At 44.1% G+C, this 16,749-nt stretch overlaps 1 protein-coding gene across 1 annotated transcript in view; it reads left to right on the top strand.

Annotated features, from left to right (window-relative positions):
• The window catches only part of ephb6 (eph receptor B6), a 51,854-nt gene extending 38,496 nt beyond the window's left edge, over window positions 1-13,358 (top strand). The window contains exons 6-19 of the mRNA XM_031787238.1: window positions 1,996-2,151; window positions 5,568-5,839; window positions 6,066-6,147; window positions 7,986-8,110; window positions 8,194-8,356; window positions 8,453-8,567; window positions 8,699-8,754; window positions 9,332-9,448; window positions 9,608-9,855; window positions 10,048-10,266; window positions 10,454-10,603; window positions 11,428-11,612; window positions 11,791-11,946; window positions 12,061-13,358. Coding sequence (XP_031643098.1) covers window positions 1,996-2,151; window positions 5,568-5,839; window positions 6,066-6,147; window positions 7,986-8,110; window positions 8,194-8,356; window positions 8,453-8,567; window positions 8,699-8,754; window positions 9,332-9,448; window positions 9,608-9,855; window positions 10,048-10,266; window positions 10,454-10,603; window positions 11,428-11,612; window positions 11,791-11,946; window positions 12,061-12,166 — 2,150 coding nt within the window. The 3' untranslated portion in view covers window positions 12,167-13,358. The remainder of the gene's footprint in view (window positions 1-1,995; window positions 2,152-5,567; window positions 5,840-6,065; window positions 6,148-7,985; window positions 8,111-8,193; window positions 8,357-8,452; window positions 8,568-8,698; window positions 8,755-9,331; window positions 9,449-9,607; window positions 9,856-10,047; window positions 10,267-10,453; window positions 10,604-11,427; window positions 11,613-11,790; window positions 11,947-12,060) is intronic.
• Window positions 13,359-16,749: the final 3,391 nt, after the last annotated feature.

Genomic DNA, 16,749 nt, shown 5'->3' with positions numbered 1-16,749 from the left:
TACAGTACGCTCAGAGAGCTACAGTATAGGCAGAATCTCTCACTGCAATTACAGTAACGTTCAGGAGAGGCTCCAGTTATAGGCAGAACTCTCACTGCATTACGGTACGTTCAGAGAGAGCCTACGAGTATAGGCAGAATCTCTCACTGCATACAGACGTCAGAGAGAGCTACAGTATAGCAGAATCTCTCACTGCATTACAGTACGTTCAGAGAGAGCTACAGTATAGGCAGAATCTCTCACTGCATTACAGTACGTTCAGAGAGTGCTACAGTATAGGCAGAATCTCTCACTGCATTACGGTACGTTCAGAGAGAGCTACAGTATAGGCAGAATCTCTCACTGCATTACAGTACGCTCAGAGAGTGCTTACAGTATAGGCAGAATCTCTCACTGCATTACAGTACGCTCAGAGAGAGCTACAGTATAGGCAGAATCTCTCACTGCATTACAGTACGCTCAGAGAGAGCTACAGTATAGGCAGAATCTCTCACTGCATTACAGTACGCTCAGAGAGAGCTACAGTATAGGCAGAATCTCTCACTGCATTACAGTACGCTCAGAGAGAGCTACAGTATAGGCAGAATCTCTCACTGCATTACAGTACGCTCAGAGAGAGCTACAGTATAGGCAGAATCTCTCACTGCATTACAGTACGTTCAGAGAGAGCTACAGTATAGGCAGAATCTCTCACTGCATTACAGTACGTTCAGAGAGTGCTACAGTTATAGGCAGAATCTCTCACTGCATTACAGTACGCTCAGAGAGTGCTACAGTATAGGCAGAATCTCTCACTGCATTACAGTACGCTCAGAGAGTGCTACAGTATAGCAGAATCTCTCACTGCATTACAGTACGCTCAGAGAGAGCTACAGTATAGGCCAGAATCTCTCACTGCATTACAGTACGCTCAGAGAGAGCTACAGTATAGGCAGAATCTCTCACTGCATTACAGTACGCTCAGAGAGAGCTACAGTATAGGCAGGAATCTCTCACTGCATTACAGTACGCTCAGAGAGAGCTACAGTATAGGCAGAATCTCTCACTGCATTACAGTACGCTCAGAGAGAGCTACAGTATAGGCAGAATCTCTCACTGCATTACAGTACGCTCAGAGAGAGCTACAGTATAGGCAGAATCTCTCACTGCATTACAGTACGCTCAGAGAGAGCTACAGTATAGGCAGAATCTCTCACTGCATTACAGTACGCTCAGAGAGAGCTACAGTATAGGCAGAATCTCTCACTTTTTTTTTTTTTTTTTTTTTATTTCACCTTTATTTAACCAGGTAGGCTAGTTGAGAACACCTTTATTTAACCAGTAGGCTAGTTGAGAACACCTTTATTTAACCAGGTAGGCTAGTTGAGAACACCTTTATTTAACCAGGTAGGCTAGTTGAGAACACCTTTATTTAACCAGGTAGGCTAGTTGAGAACACCTTTATTTAACCAGGTAGGCTAGTTGAGAACACCTTTATTTAACCAGGTAGGCTAGTTGAGAACACCTTTATTTAACCAGGTAGGCTAGTTGAGAACACCTTTATTTAACCAGGTAGGCTAGTTGAGAACAAGTTCTCATTTGCAACTGCGACCTGGCCAAGATAAAGCATAGCAGTGTGAGCATACAACAAAGAGTTACACATGGAGTAAACAATTAACAAGTCAATAACACAGTAGAAAACGAAGGGGGGGTCTATATACAATGTGTGCAAAAGGCATGAGGAGGTAGGCAAATAATTACAATTTTGCATTACAGTACGTTCAGAGAGTGCTACAGTATAGGCAGAATCTCTCACTGCATTACGGTACGTTCAGAGAGAGCTACAGTATAGGCAGAATCTCTCACTAGTACAGTAAGTACATTCTTCTCTATGATCATGTGTGAACTGGAGTTGATGAGTGCTGTTTTAATATGTTGATCCTGGCACTAGTACCGACCCAAAGACGCCTCTATCTCTCTCTCTCTCACTTTCTCCCTCCATCTCTCTCTCTGCAGAATGTCCAGTGGGGTACTTTAAGTCGGTGTTGGGTTCGGTTCCGTGTTCAGTGTGTCCGTCAAACAGCAGAACCAGTCAGGAGGGATCACGTGTGTGTGAGTGTCGCAGTGGCTTCTACAGAGCACCAGCCGACGTCAACTCCTCCGCCTGCACAAGTGAGCTGTGTGTGTGTGTGTGTGTGTGTGTGTGTGTGTGTGTGTGTGTGTGTGTGTGTGTGTGTGTGTGTGTGTGTGTGTGTGTGTGTGTGTGTGTGTGTGTGTGTGTGTGTGTGTGTGTGTGTGTGTGTGTGTGTGTGTGTGTGTGTGTGTGTGTGTGTGTGTGAATCAGATTAGCTACATGCACTAGCAGCATTGTGAACAAATAGATTTGTCTGATTGAAAAGCTTTCACCTTTCTTGAGATGATGTAACATATATATTGAGTCATTTAGCCGATGCTTTTACCCAGAGATCTACTTCAGCACATGTAATATGCACAGTGCTTTCAGAAAGTATTCACACCCCCTGACTTATTCCACATTTTGTTGTGTTACAGCCTGAATTCAAAATGGATTCAATAGATGTTTTTCTCTCACCCATCTACACACAATACCCCATAATGACAAAAGGAATTTTTGTAAATGCATTGAAAATGAAATACAGAAATATCTCATTTACATAAGTATTCACACCCCTGAGTCAATGCATGTTAGGAACACATTTGGCAGCGATTACAGCTGAGTCTTTGCACACCTGGATTGTACAATATTTGCACATGATTCTTTTTTACATTCTTCAAGCGCTGTCAAGTTGGTTGTTGATCATTGCTAGACAGACATTTTCAAGTTTTGCCATAGATTTTCAAGCCGATTTAAGTCAAAATTGTAACTAGGCCACTCAGGAACATTCACTGTGTTCTTAGTAAGCAACTCCAGTGTTAGAAACACCTTCCTAATATTGAGTTGAACCCCCCTTTGCCCCCAGAACAGCCTCAATTCGTCAGGGCGTGGACTCTAGGTGTCAGGGTTCCACAGGGGTGCTGGCCCATGTTGACTCCAATGCTTCCCACAGTTGTAATGTTGGCTGCATATTATTGGGTGGTGGACCATTGTTGGTACAGAGGGAAACTGTTAAAGTGTGGAAAAACCCAGCAGCGTTGCAGTTCTTGAAAATCTCTTGCCCATTCACCCTCTGAATGGTACACATACACAATCCATGCATCAATTGTCTCAAGGCTTCAAAATCCTTCTTTACACTGATTGAAGTGGATTTATTAACAAGTGACATCAGTGATGTGTTGTGTTGGATTTGCCCCAAAAATAACACTTTGTATTCAGGACATAAAGTTGTTGCAGTATTACTTTAGTGCCTTGTTGCAACAAGGCACTAAAGTAATACTGTAAAACACGCATCCTGTTTGCAACAAGGCACTAAAGTAATACTGTAAAACACGCATCCTGTTTGCAACAAGGCACTAAAGTAATACTGTAAAACACGCATCCTGTTTGCAACAAGGCACTAAAGTAATACTGTAAAACACGCATCCTGTTTGCAACAAGGCACTAAAGTAATACTGTAAAACACGCATCCTGTTTGCAACAAGGCACTAAAGTAATACTGTAAAACACTCGTCCTGTTTGCAACAAGGCACTAAAGTAATACTGTAAAACACCCATCCTGTTTGCAACAAGGCACTAAAGTAATACTGTAAAACACGCATCCTGTTTGCAACAAGGCACTAAAGTAATACTGTAAAACACGCATCCTGTTTGCAACAAGGCACTAAAGTAATACTGTAAAACACGCATCCTGTTTGCAACAAGGCACTAAAGTAATACTGTAAAACACTCGTCCTGTTTGCAACAAGGCACTAAAGTAATACTGTAAAACACCCATCCTGTTTGCAACAAGGCACTAAAGTAATACTGTAAAACACGCATCCTGTTTGCAACAAGGCACTAAAGTAATACTGTAAAACACGCATCCTGTTTGCAACAAGGCACTAAAGTAATACTGTAAAACATGTTTGCAAACACGATGCGTGTTTTGGAGTATTTGTATTCTGCACAGGTTTCCTTCTTTTCACTCTGTCATTTAGATTAGTATTGTGGAGTAACTACAATGTTGTTGATCCATCCTCAGTTTTTTCCTGTCACAGCCATTAAACTCTGTATCTGTTGTAAAGTCACCATTGGCCTCATGGTAAAAATCCCTGAGTGGTTTCTTTCTTCTCTGGCAGCTGAGTTAGGGAAGGACGCCTGTATTTTGGAATTGTAATGAATAACTTCACCATGCTCAAAGGAATATTCAATGTCCTTCTTTGTGAGTCATTGGAAAACCTCCCTGGTCTTTGTGGTTGAATCTGTGTTTGATACTCACTGCTCAACTGAAAGACCTTACAGATAATTGTATGTGTGGGGTACAGTGATGAGGTAGTCATTTAGAAACCATGATAAACACTATTATTGCTCACAGAGTCCATGCAACTTATTATGTGACTTGTTAAGCAAAATGTTTACTCCTGAGCTTATTTAGGCTTGTCATAACAAAGGGGTTGAATATTTATTGACTCAAGACATTCAGCTTTTCATTTTGTATTAATTTGTAAAAATGTCTGAAATCATAATTCAACTTTGACATTATGGGCTATTGTGTATAGGCCAGTGACTCAATTGTATCGATTTTAAATTATTGCTGAAACACAACAACATGTGGAAAAGGTCAAGGGGTGAACTTTCTGAAGGCCTTTTCTTTCCTTCCCTCTTTCTCCCTCCCTTACTCTCTCTCCTTCCTTCCCTCTTTCTCCCTCCCTTACTCTCTCTCCTTCCTTCCCTCTTTCTCCCTCCCTTACTCTCTCTCCTTCCTTCCCTCTTTCTCCCTCCCTTACTCTCTCTCCTTCCTTCCTTCCCTCTTTCTCCCTTCCTTACTCTCTCTCCTTCCTTCCCTCTTTCTCCCTCACTCCCTTACTCTCTCTCCTTCCTTCCCTCTTTCTCCCTCCCTTACTCTCTCTCCTTCCTTCCTTCCCTCTTTCTCCCTTCCTTACTCTCTCTCCTTCCTTCCCTCTTTCTCCCTCCCTTACTCTCTCTCCTTCCTTCCCTCTTTCTCCCTCCCTTACTCTCTCTCCTTCCTTCCCTCTTTCTCCCTCCCTTACTCTCTCTCCTTCCTTCCCTCTTTCTCCCTCCCTTACTCTCTCTCCTTCCTTCCCTCTTTCTCCCTCCCTTACTCTCTCTCCTTCCTTCCCTCATTCTCCCTCCCTTACTCTCTCTCCTTCCTTCCCTCTTTCTCCCTTCCTTACTCTCTCTCCTTCCTTCCTTCCCTCTTTCTCCCTCCCTTACTCTCTCTCCTTCCTTCCCTCTCCCTCCCTCCCTTACTCTCTCTCCTTCCTTCCCTCTTTCTCCCTCCCTTACTCTCTCTCCTTCCTTCCCTTCTTATCCATCTCTCTCTTCCTCTCTTCCTAGATTACATTTAAATTATTAGATTATTGTTCACTAACATATACTGTGCCTTACTTTCTAAGCCCCATTTGTCTCCCCAGTCCCCATCCCTCTCTCTCTGTCTCTCTCTGACATCACTCATTCTCTCTATCTGTCCCAGGCTCTCCCTCTGCTCCGACCTCTGTCTCCTGGGAGTATGAGAGTAGTGATGGTGGGGTGTCTCTGCGCTGGCGCCCTCCAGTGGACATGGGTGGTCGTAGTGAGGTGTGGTATGGGGTGGTGTGTAGGATCTGTCCCTCGGCCACCTTCACCGCCCCGGGGGCATGCTCCTGGTGTGGAGAGGCGGTCACCTTCACCCCATCCCAGACGGGCATCAGGCAGACCAAGGTCACCCTTAACAACCTGCTCACCAGAGTCACCTACCTTATACAGGTATGACTACAACTCCCATGAGCACTAGAGTTAACTATCTCATACAGGTAGAACTAAAACTTCCCTGATCCCTATCCCCTATAGACACTACATTTCCCATCACCTACCTCATACAGGTATAAAACTTGTGCAATAGAGTCACCTACCTCATATAGATACTGAATTAAATGTACATCCACTTAGTTAACCTAACCTTGTCTTACGTTTTCCTGCTGTTGATTGCCAGGTGCAAGCAGTCAATGATGTCTCAGCTCTGAGTCCTTTCCCACCTCAATTCACCAGCATCAATTTCACTACTAGCCAATCAGGTGAGAGCATGAGTCAGGCTTAAAGGGCCCTTCTGCCGCTTTTCATCTCCAGCACCAAACCAGTGTCTACATACGTGAAAACAGCGTTTCTATGATCTGTGGTTAAAAGGCTTCTCATTAACATCACACTGTAGGATTAAAAGTAATTTTCAAATCCTGCAAGAAGTTTCTCGTGTTGCTCCCCACGTCACCGTGAATCTCATAGTGTTTGAAAATCACTTTATATGTTGTAACTTACTTGTGTGTGTGTGTGTGTGTACTTCATGTCTGTCAGTCTACATCAGTTTCTTTGAGTATGGGTTTCTATCTCTCCCTCTTTTCTGCTCTCCATCTTATCCGGTCCTGCTCTCTGGGCTCGATATCCTGTCAGCTCACATTATGCTCAGAAGAGAGATAGAGAGAGGGACGGAGAGAGAGGGAGAGAGTTTACAGACAGACAGTATAGACAGACAGTTTATAGACAGACAGAGAGATATAGAGAGGGACGGAGAGAGAGGGAGAGAGTTTACAGACAGACAGTATAGACAGACAGTTTATAGACAGACAGAGAGATATAGAGAGGGACGGAGAGAGAGGGAGAGAGTTTACAGACAGACAGTATAGACAGACAGTTTATAGACAGACAGAGAGATATAGAGAGGGATGGAGAGAGGGAGAGAGTTTACAGACAGACAGTTTAGACAGACAGTTTATAGACAGACAGAGAGAAACTTGTAACTTTTTATTTAACTATTTTCCTCCTTTTAAAAAGAAAGTATTTCTAATAGCCAATTAGATTTGAACAAATAACATTTTGAAGCCCCCATACGGCCAGAGATCTGCTAATAATAATGGTATTAGTAGGTTGTTATAACCTCTGTTTGTGTTGCCTTCTGTGAGTTAGAAAAAGCATTTGGGGTTGTGAAATGACAGGAATTGTAATAGATACACAGCTAAGTCTGGCTGGCAAGTCCATACCACAGTTAGAACAATGAGACAGATATTTCAATGGATGTATAAATGTGAAGCATCTGGTTGGCGTTTCAACTCACTACCAAATATGGTGATCAGAGTAAGTCCAGTTGGCGTCATTCTGCTCATTTTCTCATCGATTAAACATTTGATGTCCATACAGTTATCTGTTTCCAAAACTATAATCTGTAACAAACAGAATGGGCTGCGTTTTTTATACTTTACCCTTTGCCAACGTTTCTAAAACATGTTGTTGTTTAGAAGGAGTGCAAGGGCTTATTGAGTTATTGCAGACGGGCACTTCATAGTAAGCGTTCCCAAATTAATTAATTCATTGTATTTTTTATTTAACTAGGCAAGTCAGTTAAGAACAAATTCTTATTTACAATGACGGCCTACCAAAAGGCAATAGACATCCTGTGGGGACGGGGGCTGGGATTAAAATAAATAAATATAGGACCAAACAAGAGAGACAACACAACACTACATAAAGAGAGACCTAAGACAACAACATAGCATGGTAGCAACACAACATGACAACAACATGATAGCAACACAAAAATGCTAGAACGCTCCAATAGGATCTCACTAGCTTGTGCTTAGCTCTACCCACCTCCTAGCTTGTTCTTCCCACTATGATTCATTTTCTCCCATTGGAAACAACAGGCTTTGGTCTATCTTGGGTCAGTTATACAAGTCTTTGGCCATACAGCACTCTACAGAGCTGGCTCATTCACTAGTCTGTGTCATGCTGCCCCCATCTGGTCACTACAGAAATTACATGATCTGGAAATGCCAGCTTATGTTTTCTCTCCTGTTCCTCTTTCTTCCTCCCTCTTCTTTACAAAACTCATACATCTCTCTCACCGTCTCTCTCTCTCTCCCAGTACCCTCTCCGGTCCCTAGCCTGCACCAGTTGAGTCGAGCCCCAGACTCCATCACCCTGTCCTGGCCACAGCCTGACAGACCCAATGGAGACATACTGGAGTACCAGCTCAGATACTACGACAAGGTATAGGCTACACACATGCATGCAGACACAAGTACATACACCCAGAGACTGAACCATTCGCCCTCCCTCCCCCTCTCTCCCAGGGTTCAGATGAGGACAGTGCAGTGAGTGTGTTCAGTGAGACCAACACAGTGACCGTCAACTATCTGGCTCCCGGCTCCATCTACGCCTTCCAGATCAGGGCCCGCAACGAGAGGGGCTATGGCCCCTACAGTCATACTATCTACTTCACTACATTGGCTCTAGGTAACTCACACACAAATGCACGCACCACACTCACATACACACACAGTCAAACACACCCTCTAAATTGCTCTCTGCTTCTCACTTTTTCTTTCTCAGAGGGGAGTTCTAAGCAGATCCAGAATCGGCTCCCTCTATTGGTTGGTTCTGTGATGGGCGGGGCAGCCTTCCTCCTGGTCGTTGTGGCGATAGTGGTCGTTATTGTGTTCCGCAGGTGAGTGGGTCCTTAACTCCTATCCACACATACATGATCATGTCATACACACACACACACACACACACACACACACACACACACACACACAGTGCAATGTTCTGAAACACTGGTTTGTTGTCTTTACTCAGTAAGAGGAGGGAGAGCCCCTACAGTGACAGACTCCAGAGGTACATCAGCCACAAAGGTGAGTCAGGGTGTATGATGGCTATTATTACCATTCTGTCTGTAATATTCTCAGCTGCACATACAGTATATGCTACTTCTATGGTGTTGTTGACATGTTGGTGCAGAGGATGCCTCTGCACTGTGTTATAGAGGAGAATGGAGGTAGTGACCGTGTCTAATGCCCATTACCATCATAACCCCAAGGGCTTGTGGGAGAAAGAGGGGGGGAGGGGAGGGGAGGGAAAGACAGAGAAGAAGAGAGAGTGACAGCATGAGACATCTGTAGAGAGACAGAGAGAAAAAGATGTGGGCAATGAAAGGGAGAGGGATAAGGAGGGAGAAAGATGAGGAGAGGAAGAAATACATGTTCTGCTTTTACAAACGTAGTATGTTTTTATTGAGGGTGCCATTATCCCTCTGGGCTCAGTGTTCTGCCATCACGCAGCATGTCACACAGCATGTCACACAGCATGGCTTGACCCAGACATGTCCAAGTCTAGGGCCAAATACTGTACATCAACACACTCCACAGGCCCTATTTTGTAGTTGTACTGGTTCACTACAGCCATCCCTGCTCTGTGTGTTCCTTCTGTCAGGGGGGGTGAAGTACTACGTAGACCCTTCCACCTATGAGGACCCCAGTGAGGCGGTCAAGGAGTTTGCCCGTGAGATCGACCCCTCTCACCTTAAGATAGAAGAGGTGATTGGTGCAGGTAGGAGTCCTGGTTTGATCCATGCTTACAGGGATAATTCTGTAAAAAAGCTTGTCAGGTGTTTTCATAGCTCATAAGTTGGGCCAGGAGTCAAGCTGGGTCCAAACTAAACTCATAATATATCTCTCTCTCTCCCACCCTTTCCCCCACCCCCTCCAGCCCAGTTTGGGGAGGTGTCTCGGGGGCGCTACCGGCCCCTGGGTCGTAGGGAGGTGCTGGTGGCGGTGAAGACGCTGCGCTGGGGCGTGACAGACAGAGAGAAGGCAGTGTTTATGACTGAGGCGGGGGTGCTGGGACAGTTTGACCACCCCAACGTGCTGAAGCTGGAGGGGGTGGTCACCCACAACCCACCAGAGAGGATCATCACTGAGTTCATGGAGAATGGACCACTAGATGCCTTCCTCAGGGTGAGAGCTACAACAGCTACACCATGTTAGACAAAGAACTACAACTCCCATCTAAACAACGTTAGACTACATTGTACTCCCATGTACACAATAACTAACTCCTCAGGGTGAGACTGAGAAAACAGTACATTATATTACAATAACTGACAATAATCTATCTCTCTCTATCTCTCCATCTCTCTCACTCCCCAGGAGAATGAGGATCAGTTCAGTGTTCTCCAGCTGGTAGGGATGGTGAGGGGTGTTGGGGCTGGGATGAGGTACCTCTCTGAAAGGAACTTTGTCCACCGGGACCTGGCTGCCAGGAACGTGCTGGTCAACTCTAACCTGGTGTGTAAGGTGTCTGACTTTGGGCTGTCGCGGCTCATGAGGGGTCTGGACCATAACATGCCCACCTACACTGCCTCACTGGTACATGCTGCTGGGAAATGGAGTTTTCCTGTTGATATGCTTCTGTGTTTGTTTGATGATGATTAGTCTTGTATTTCCACTCTAAAAGACTACTTATGTTAATAGAAGATCACAACATTCACAGTCCTCAACCACTCATCCCCATCGCTCTCCTCTCTCAACCACTCATCCCTCTCTCTCCTCTCAGGGCAGTAAGATTCCTGTCAGGTGGACAGCCCCGGAGGCCTTCCAGCATCGCAAGTTCAGCTCAGCTAGTGATGTCTGGAGCTTCGGAGTGCTCATGTGGGAAGTGATGTCATATGGCGAGCGGCCATACTGGGACATGAGCAATCAGGAAGTGAGTTGTGGGAGGGTTAAGCGAGAGCCAAACAGAGACTAAACACACTGACAGCTGAACAGAATGGTTAATCATCTCTAAGTCCCTCTGTACTGATGGGACCTCTCTATATAGGGCAGCTTGTTAACATCCAGATGGTTACTAATACGCTTCCTCCTTCTTTCTCTCTGCCCCCCCTCTCTCTCCCCCCTCTCTCTGCCTCTCTCTCTCCCCCTCTCTCTCTCTCTCTCTCTCCCCCTCTCTCTGCCCCCCCCTCTCTCTCCCCCCTCTCTCTGCCTCTCGCTCCCCCCTCTCTCTGCCTCTCTCTCTCCCCCCCCTCTCTCTCCCCTTCTCTCTCTGCCTCTCTCTCTCCCCCTCTCTCTGCCTCTCTCTCTCCCCCCTCTCTCTGCCTCTCTCTCCCCCCTCTCTCTGCCTCTCTCTCTCCCCCCTCCCTCTCTCTCTCTCTCTCTCTCTCTCTCTCTCCCCTTCTCTCTCTGCCTCTCTCTCTCCCCCTCTCTCTGCCTCTCTCTCTCCCCCCCCCTCTCTCTCTCTCCCCCCCTCTCTCTCTCTCTCCTTGCTCTTCCTCCCTTCGCCACTCTCTCTCCCTTTGCCTCTCTCCCTCTCCCTGCCCCTGTTCCTCTTCTCCCCTCCCCTACCTTCTCTCTCTCCCTTTGCCTCTCTCCCTTTGCCTCTCTCCCTCTCCCTGCCCCTGTTCCTCTTCTCCCCTCCCCTACCTTCTCTCTCTCCCTTTGCCTCTCTCTCTCCCTTTGCCTCTCTCCCTCTCCCTGCCCCTGTTCCTCTTCTCCCCTCCCCTACCTTCTCTCTCTTTCCTCCCTATAATGCAGGTAATGAAGGCGGTAGCAGACCAGTACCGTCTCCCAGCCCCCCATAACTGTCCTCCAGCTCTCCACTCCCTGATGCTGCAGTGTTGGCAGGCTGAGAGGGGCGACCGGCTAGGCTTCGACTCCCTCCTCTCCTCCCTGGACAGGCTCATACGACACCCTGCCTCCCTCAAGGCAGAGCAACCCCGGTGAGAATACACTTCCCATCTGCCTTTTCTTCCATATTTTACACAGCAGACGTAACGGATCACATTCCCAAACAGTGATCTTAGGAGAGCATGTATTACGTTATCATGTAAATGTATTGAATCATTGCTATGTTAGGCCAATCATTTTCGATCTCGATCTTTCCCTCTCCAACTCAAGCTCCACCCAGCCACTGCTGAGCCCCACCCCCACAGACCTGTCGTCGGTGGTGACGGTCAGTGAGTGGCTGACAGCATTAAGGATGGACAGGTATAAGGACCAGTTTGAGAGGGCACATCTGGACACACTGGACCGAGTCAGCAGGCTAACCATGGAGTGAGTCCTGGGCTTCCATTTCAATATCAAGAAAGTTATTTTCATAAAATGCTAATCATGCTTTTATAAGCAATGGATACTTTTCTGAACTCTCTCCTTCTCTCCTTCCCTCAGGGATGTGCAGAACCTGGGGGTGAACCTGTTGGGACACCAGAGGAAGATCACCAATGCAGCCCAGCAGCTCAGAACTCACCTCACCCAGGGTCAGGTGGAGGTCTAGAACCCACCTATCACCTGAGAGCTTCACAGGAAGTAACAGAGAGGTGCACTATTGGAGCTGTAGTCCAAGGCAATGTAAGATCTGGGAGGAGAGTTGCTGAGGAGGAACAGGAAGATTTAAAAATGGTGTTTTATTTCACTTGATTGCTGTTGTTACCAACTCTCTCTTTGCCAGTCTCTACTTCTCTCTTCCTCATCTCTTTCTCTCACTCCTCCCACGTTGTCTCACTACTGTCCCTCCCTCTTTCACTCGTGTCACCACCCTCAATAAATGAAAACAGTGAAAATGTCATTTTTACCCAAACATAGGGATCTCCCGTCACAAGCAATTGCACAGACAATCAAAACTGATTTTATTGATTAATGTTGACATCATGAACACTGTTCATGATTATTTGTTAAGCTACATCACATCATCTGTACTGAAATCAGAAAATGGCAACCCTTGTTGACTAAACATTAGCCAATGGTTTTTCCCATCAGTCACTAGCCTGGTCACTTTTATGGGGATTATTCCATTAGACTCAAGAAATGGGGTTGTAGTTTACATCGTGGCAGAATGGAGTCACCCACCATTGAGCAGCACCCTCCTCTGTGTATATTTCACAGTTCACATTCCTTTTTTTATAGATAAAGTCACTGGGTCATGTGAGCATTGTGAATGTGAAATGGTTTAACTGGACTATGTGTGATCTGATTGCCCATCGAAGTAAGGAAGGCGATGTTATGCTTCGTGAGTATTCTGGGTCTGTTTGTGTTCATGTTCATGTGTGTATGCTGTATGAGGAGTGTGTGTGTGCGCGTGCGTGAAGAAATCTAGCTAGCAAAATCACACAGTTTCCCTTTAACAATAAATCCATAGCACTTAGAGTACAATAAAACATATCAACATTTGTAACATGACAGTTTAATTCACACAGTAACATTCATTTCATCCATCTTCACACCTCCAATGGTGTCCACACTCCCAGGGTTCTGGAGGAACGTCCCTCCCTGAAGAAAGCCTCAGATATAAGGTGTGTTCAAACCCTTTGACAACCCACAGATTGTCAGCCTTCAAACAGTGTCATAAATCAGGATTGTGTGTGTGTGTGTGTGTGTATGCACTTGAGTAAGTGTGTTTATTTTTATGTGTTCACCACTATTCCACTATTGTGCAAATTTGTAAAATAAAGAATATGATTTTATTTAAATCACTGCATTAAGCCTGTTATGTGTCTTATGCATAAAAACTGTTTCATCACCAGGGGGCAGTAGCAATTTTAGCATGTAAATCTTGGTGATGCAAACTCAAAAACAAATTGCCAGCAAAGCCACGACACAACACTATGCAATAAATGAATTGCACTATAAGGGTGAAAACGGTGCCCACAAACTATTGGGGCACTGTTTCTTTTCAGCACCATGCAGGGAATCCTTACGACCGTTACGCCTGGCTATCAGAGGAGCCTTGTCTGGCAGCGAAACAGTTCATTCAGCCTCATTCACTGCCTTTAAAAAAAAAACATAGCTGTTATGGTTGACTTGCTTAAACAAATGTGGTTTCTACTGACAATTGAGATGTAGAAACTATGGCATAAGAGAGTGGTGAGCGGATAAGGGGCTATCCGTAATTTTGATTAAGACATTAATGAGCGAGCTAAGACGGACGTAGTCAATATAACTATTTGTTCAGCACTTTTAAAATGTACAGCGACAGAATTCAGAACATGGGCCATTCTTACAGTATTCTCCCTGTACACCAAGTCAGAACTGTAGGATAAATAAATGGGGCATATAAGCAGACAATATTTGATGAAGACATTTCTCTAAAACAGGCTATAAGCTACATGTGCACCACCAAGTCAGAACAGTAGGCTAAGTTATGAGGGGAAAAGGGACCCCATTATTAGGGTGAGTCACATGGGCTACTAACAACTCACTACACAACATACACTTAGTATTACTTTCTTAGCTACAGTATACATATCTCCCTGGCATATTACATCATATATGCAGCAGCATACAATACATTTCTGGACTCCGTTGTGCTGTGCTCACTTGAATAGGAAGTTGGCATGGCGATCCTTCTTGTGGGCAAATTTTTTCATGAAGCTTTGTCATCAAAGTCCGGCATTCTTTGGATTTACGGTGATTTTGGGGAATTCTGAAAAAAAACAAGATCGAATCATGACGTCAGTGATCTTCAGGTCGGAGCACTAGAAAGAGGCCAGAGTTCCCAACTTGGAATTCCTAGTTAGATGACTGCTCCAAATGTATTTTTTTTGAGTTCCCAGTTGTGTTGAACTCACGGAAGTCTGATATTTTCCAGTACCGAGGTTCCAGTTGTTTTGAACGATGCAAGATCATGCTGGATTGACAGAAATGGTATCCGTGAGCTCATCTGACTCTGGAGAAGTAGATAAAGAAATCCTTCGGTTATACATTGCACTTACAGCTGAAATCCTAACTCTAAACCGTAAACCTATTTGACATAAAACAGAAAAGTATCCACACTATAACCTTTCCATCAAACAGAATGAACTTCATGTTCCCCCATGTCTGATAGGAATAGACAGATCAGCACATTTCACCTGAATCTGTTGGAGATCTGTTGACTTCAGCATTAGAGAGAGGACAAGACACCTGTCTCCCAGATCTGGTGGCATCAGATAGGATCTGACCTGAGGGCCTCTTACACAACCACCATGTCCATTTCACCTGATCATCAAATTAAGATCCAATATCTGAATATAAACGACTCAACTAGAGACTTAAAGTAAAAAAGAAAAACTCCTCTCAGTCTCAACCCTTTGTTCCTGTTCTGCAAAATATTCCCAAGGTTATCATGTGTAGGGGAGACCGGAGTTGGTTGTCGCACTTCTTACTCTCATGTCTATTTCTCAGCACCAGTATATCTAAAAGACTCTTTTCAATATTAGGATAAAGACTAAGATCTTGGATTAAAATGAGGACCGTTTTTACTCTTTTTAACTCCAACATGGAGTTATAAATCATCAAACACACTGTCCACTTGTGACAACCAGCCCAATCGCTGGGTTGGTTGTCACAATGTTCACTAGTAACTTATTCCTTTTGTATCAGGAAATGAAGAAAAATAACAAACAAACAAATAGCTAAGCCTTTCTTTAACAGAACAAAACACAGCATTTTATGCCTTGAGAATAACATTTTTAGTACATTTGTGTATGTATGTGTATGTATGTGTGTGTGTATGTGTGTATGTGTATGTATGTGTGTATGTGTGTGTGTATGTGTATGTATGTGTGTATGTGTGTGTGTATGTGTATGTATGTGTGTATGTGTGTGTGTATGTGTGTATGTGTATGTATGTGTGTATGTGTGTGTGTATGTGTATGTATGTGTGTGTGTATGTGTGTATGTGTATGTATGTGTGTATGTGTGTGTGTATGTGTATGTATGTGTGTATGTGTGTGTATGCATGTATGTGTATGTATGTGTGTATGTGTGTATGTGTATGTATGTGTGTATGTGTGTGTATGCATGTATGTGTATGTATGTGTGTATGTGTGTATGTGTGTATGTGTATGTATGTGTGTATGTGTGTGTATGCATGTATGTGTATGTATGTGTGTATGTGTGTATGTGTGTATGTGTATGTATGTGTGTATGTGTGTGTATGCATGTATGTGTATGTATGTGTGTATGTGTGTATGTGTATGTATGTGTGTATGTGTGTGTATGCATGTATGTGTATGTATGTGTGTATGTGTGTATGTGTATGTATGTGTGTATGTGTGTGTATGCATGTATGTGTATGTATGTGTGTATGTGTGTGTATGCATGTATGTGTATGTATGTGTGTATGTGTGTGTATGCATGTATGTGTATGTATGTGTGTATGTGTGTGTATGCATGTATGTGTATGTATGTGTGTATGTATGTGTGTATGTGTGTGTATGTATGTATGTGTATGTATGTGTGTATGTGTGTGTATGCATGTATGTGTATGTATGTGTGTATGTGTGTGTATGCATGTATGTGTATGTATGTGTGTATGTGTGTGTATGCATGTATGTGTATGTATGTGTGTATGTGTGTGTATGCATGTATGTGTATGTATGTGTGTATGTGCGTGTGTGTGTATGTATGTGTGTATGTATGTATGTATGTATGTGTGTGTATGTATGTGTGTATGTGTGTGTATGCATGTATGTGTGTATGTGTGTATGTGTGTGTATGCATGTATGTGTGTATGTGTGTGTATGCATGTATGTGTATGTATGTGTGTATGTGTGTGTATGCATGTATGTGTATGTATGTGTGTATGTGCGTGTGTGTGTATGTATGTGTGTATGTGCGTGTGTGGGTGCGTGACAGAAAAAAATATGTGTGTCAGAGAGAGGCAACACTAATGCTAGTTAAGATATTACTTACCACATGGCTTGACCTAGGAACTCAGAAATTGGTTTGAAACATAGCTCTCCCTTTTCTCTGTTCAACAAACATAATTATTTATGGATACTCCCATAATTTAAACATTTACAAAGAAAATAACAATATATATGACTTTTTTACTTTCATCTATGAAAAACACATACATTCCCCTCACCTCAATGTTTT

Source organism: Oncorhynchus kisutch, linkage group LG13 (assembly GCF_002021735.2).
Source record: "Oncorhynchus kisutch isolate 150728-3 linkage group LG13, Okis_V2, whole genome shotgun sequence".
Classification (NCBI taxonomy): Eukaryota; Metazoa; Chordata; class Actinopteri; order Salmoniformes; family Salmonidae; genus Oncorhynchus; species Oncorhynchus kisutch.
Note: the sequence above shows the minus strand (reverse complement) of the source record. Positions and strands in the feature narration are given on the sequence as shown.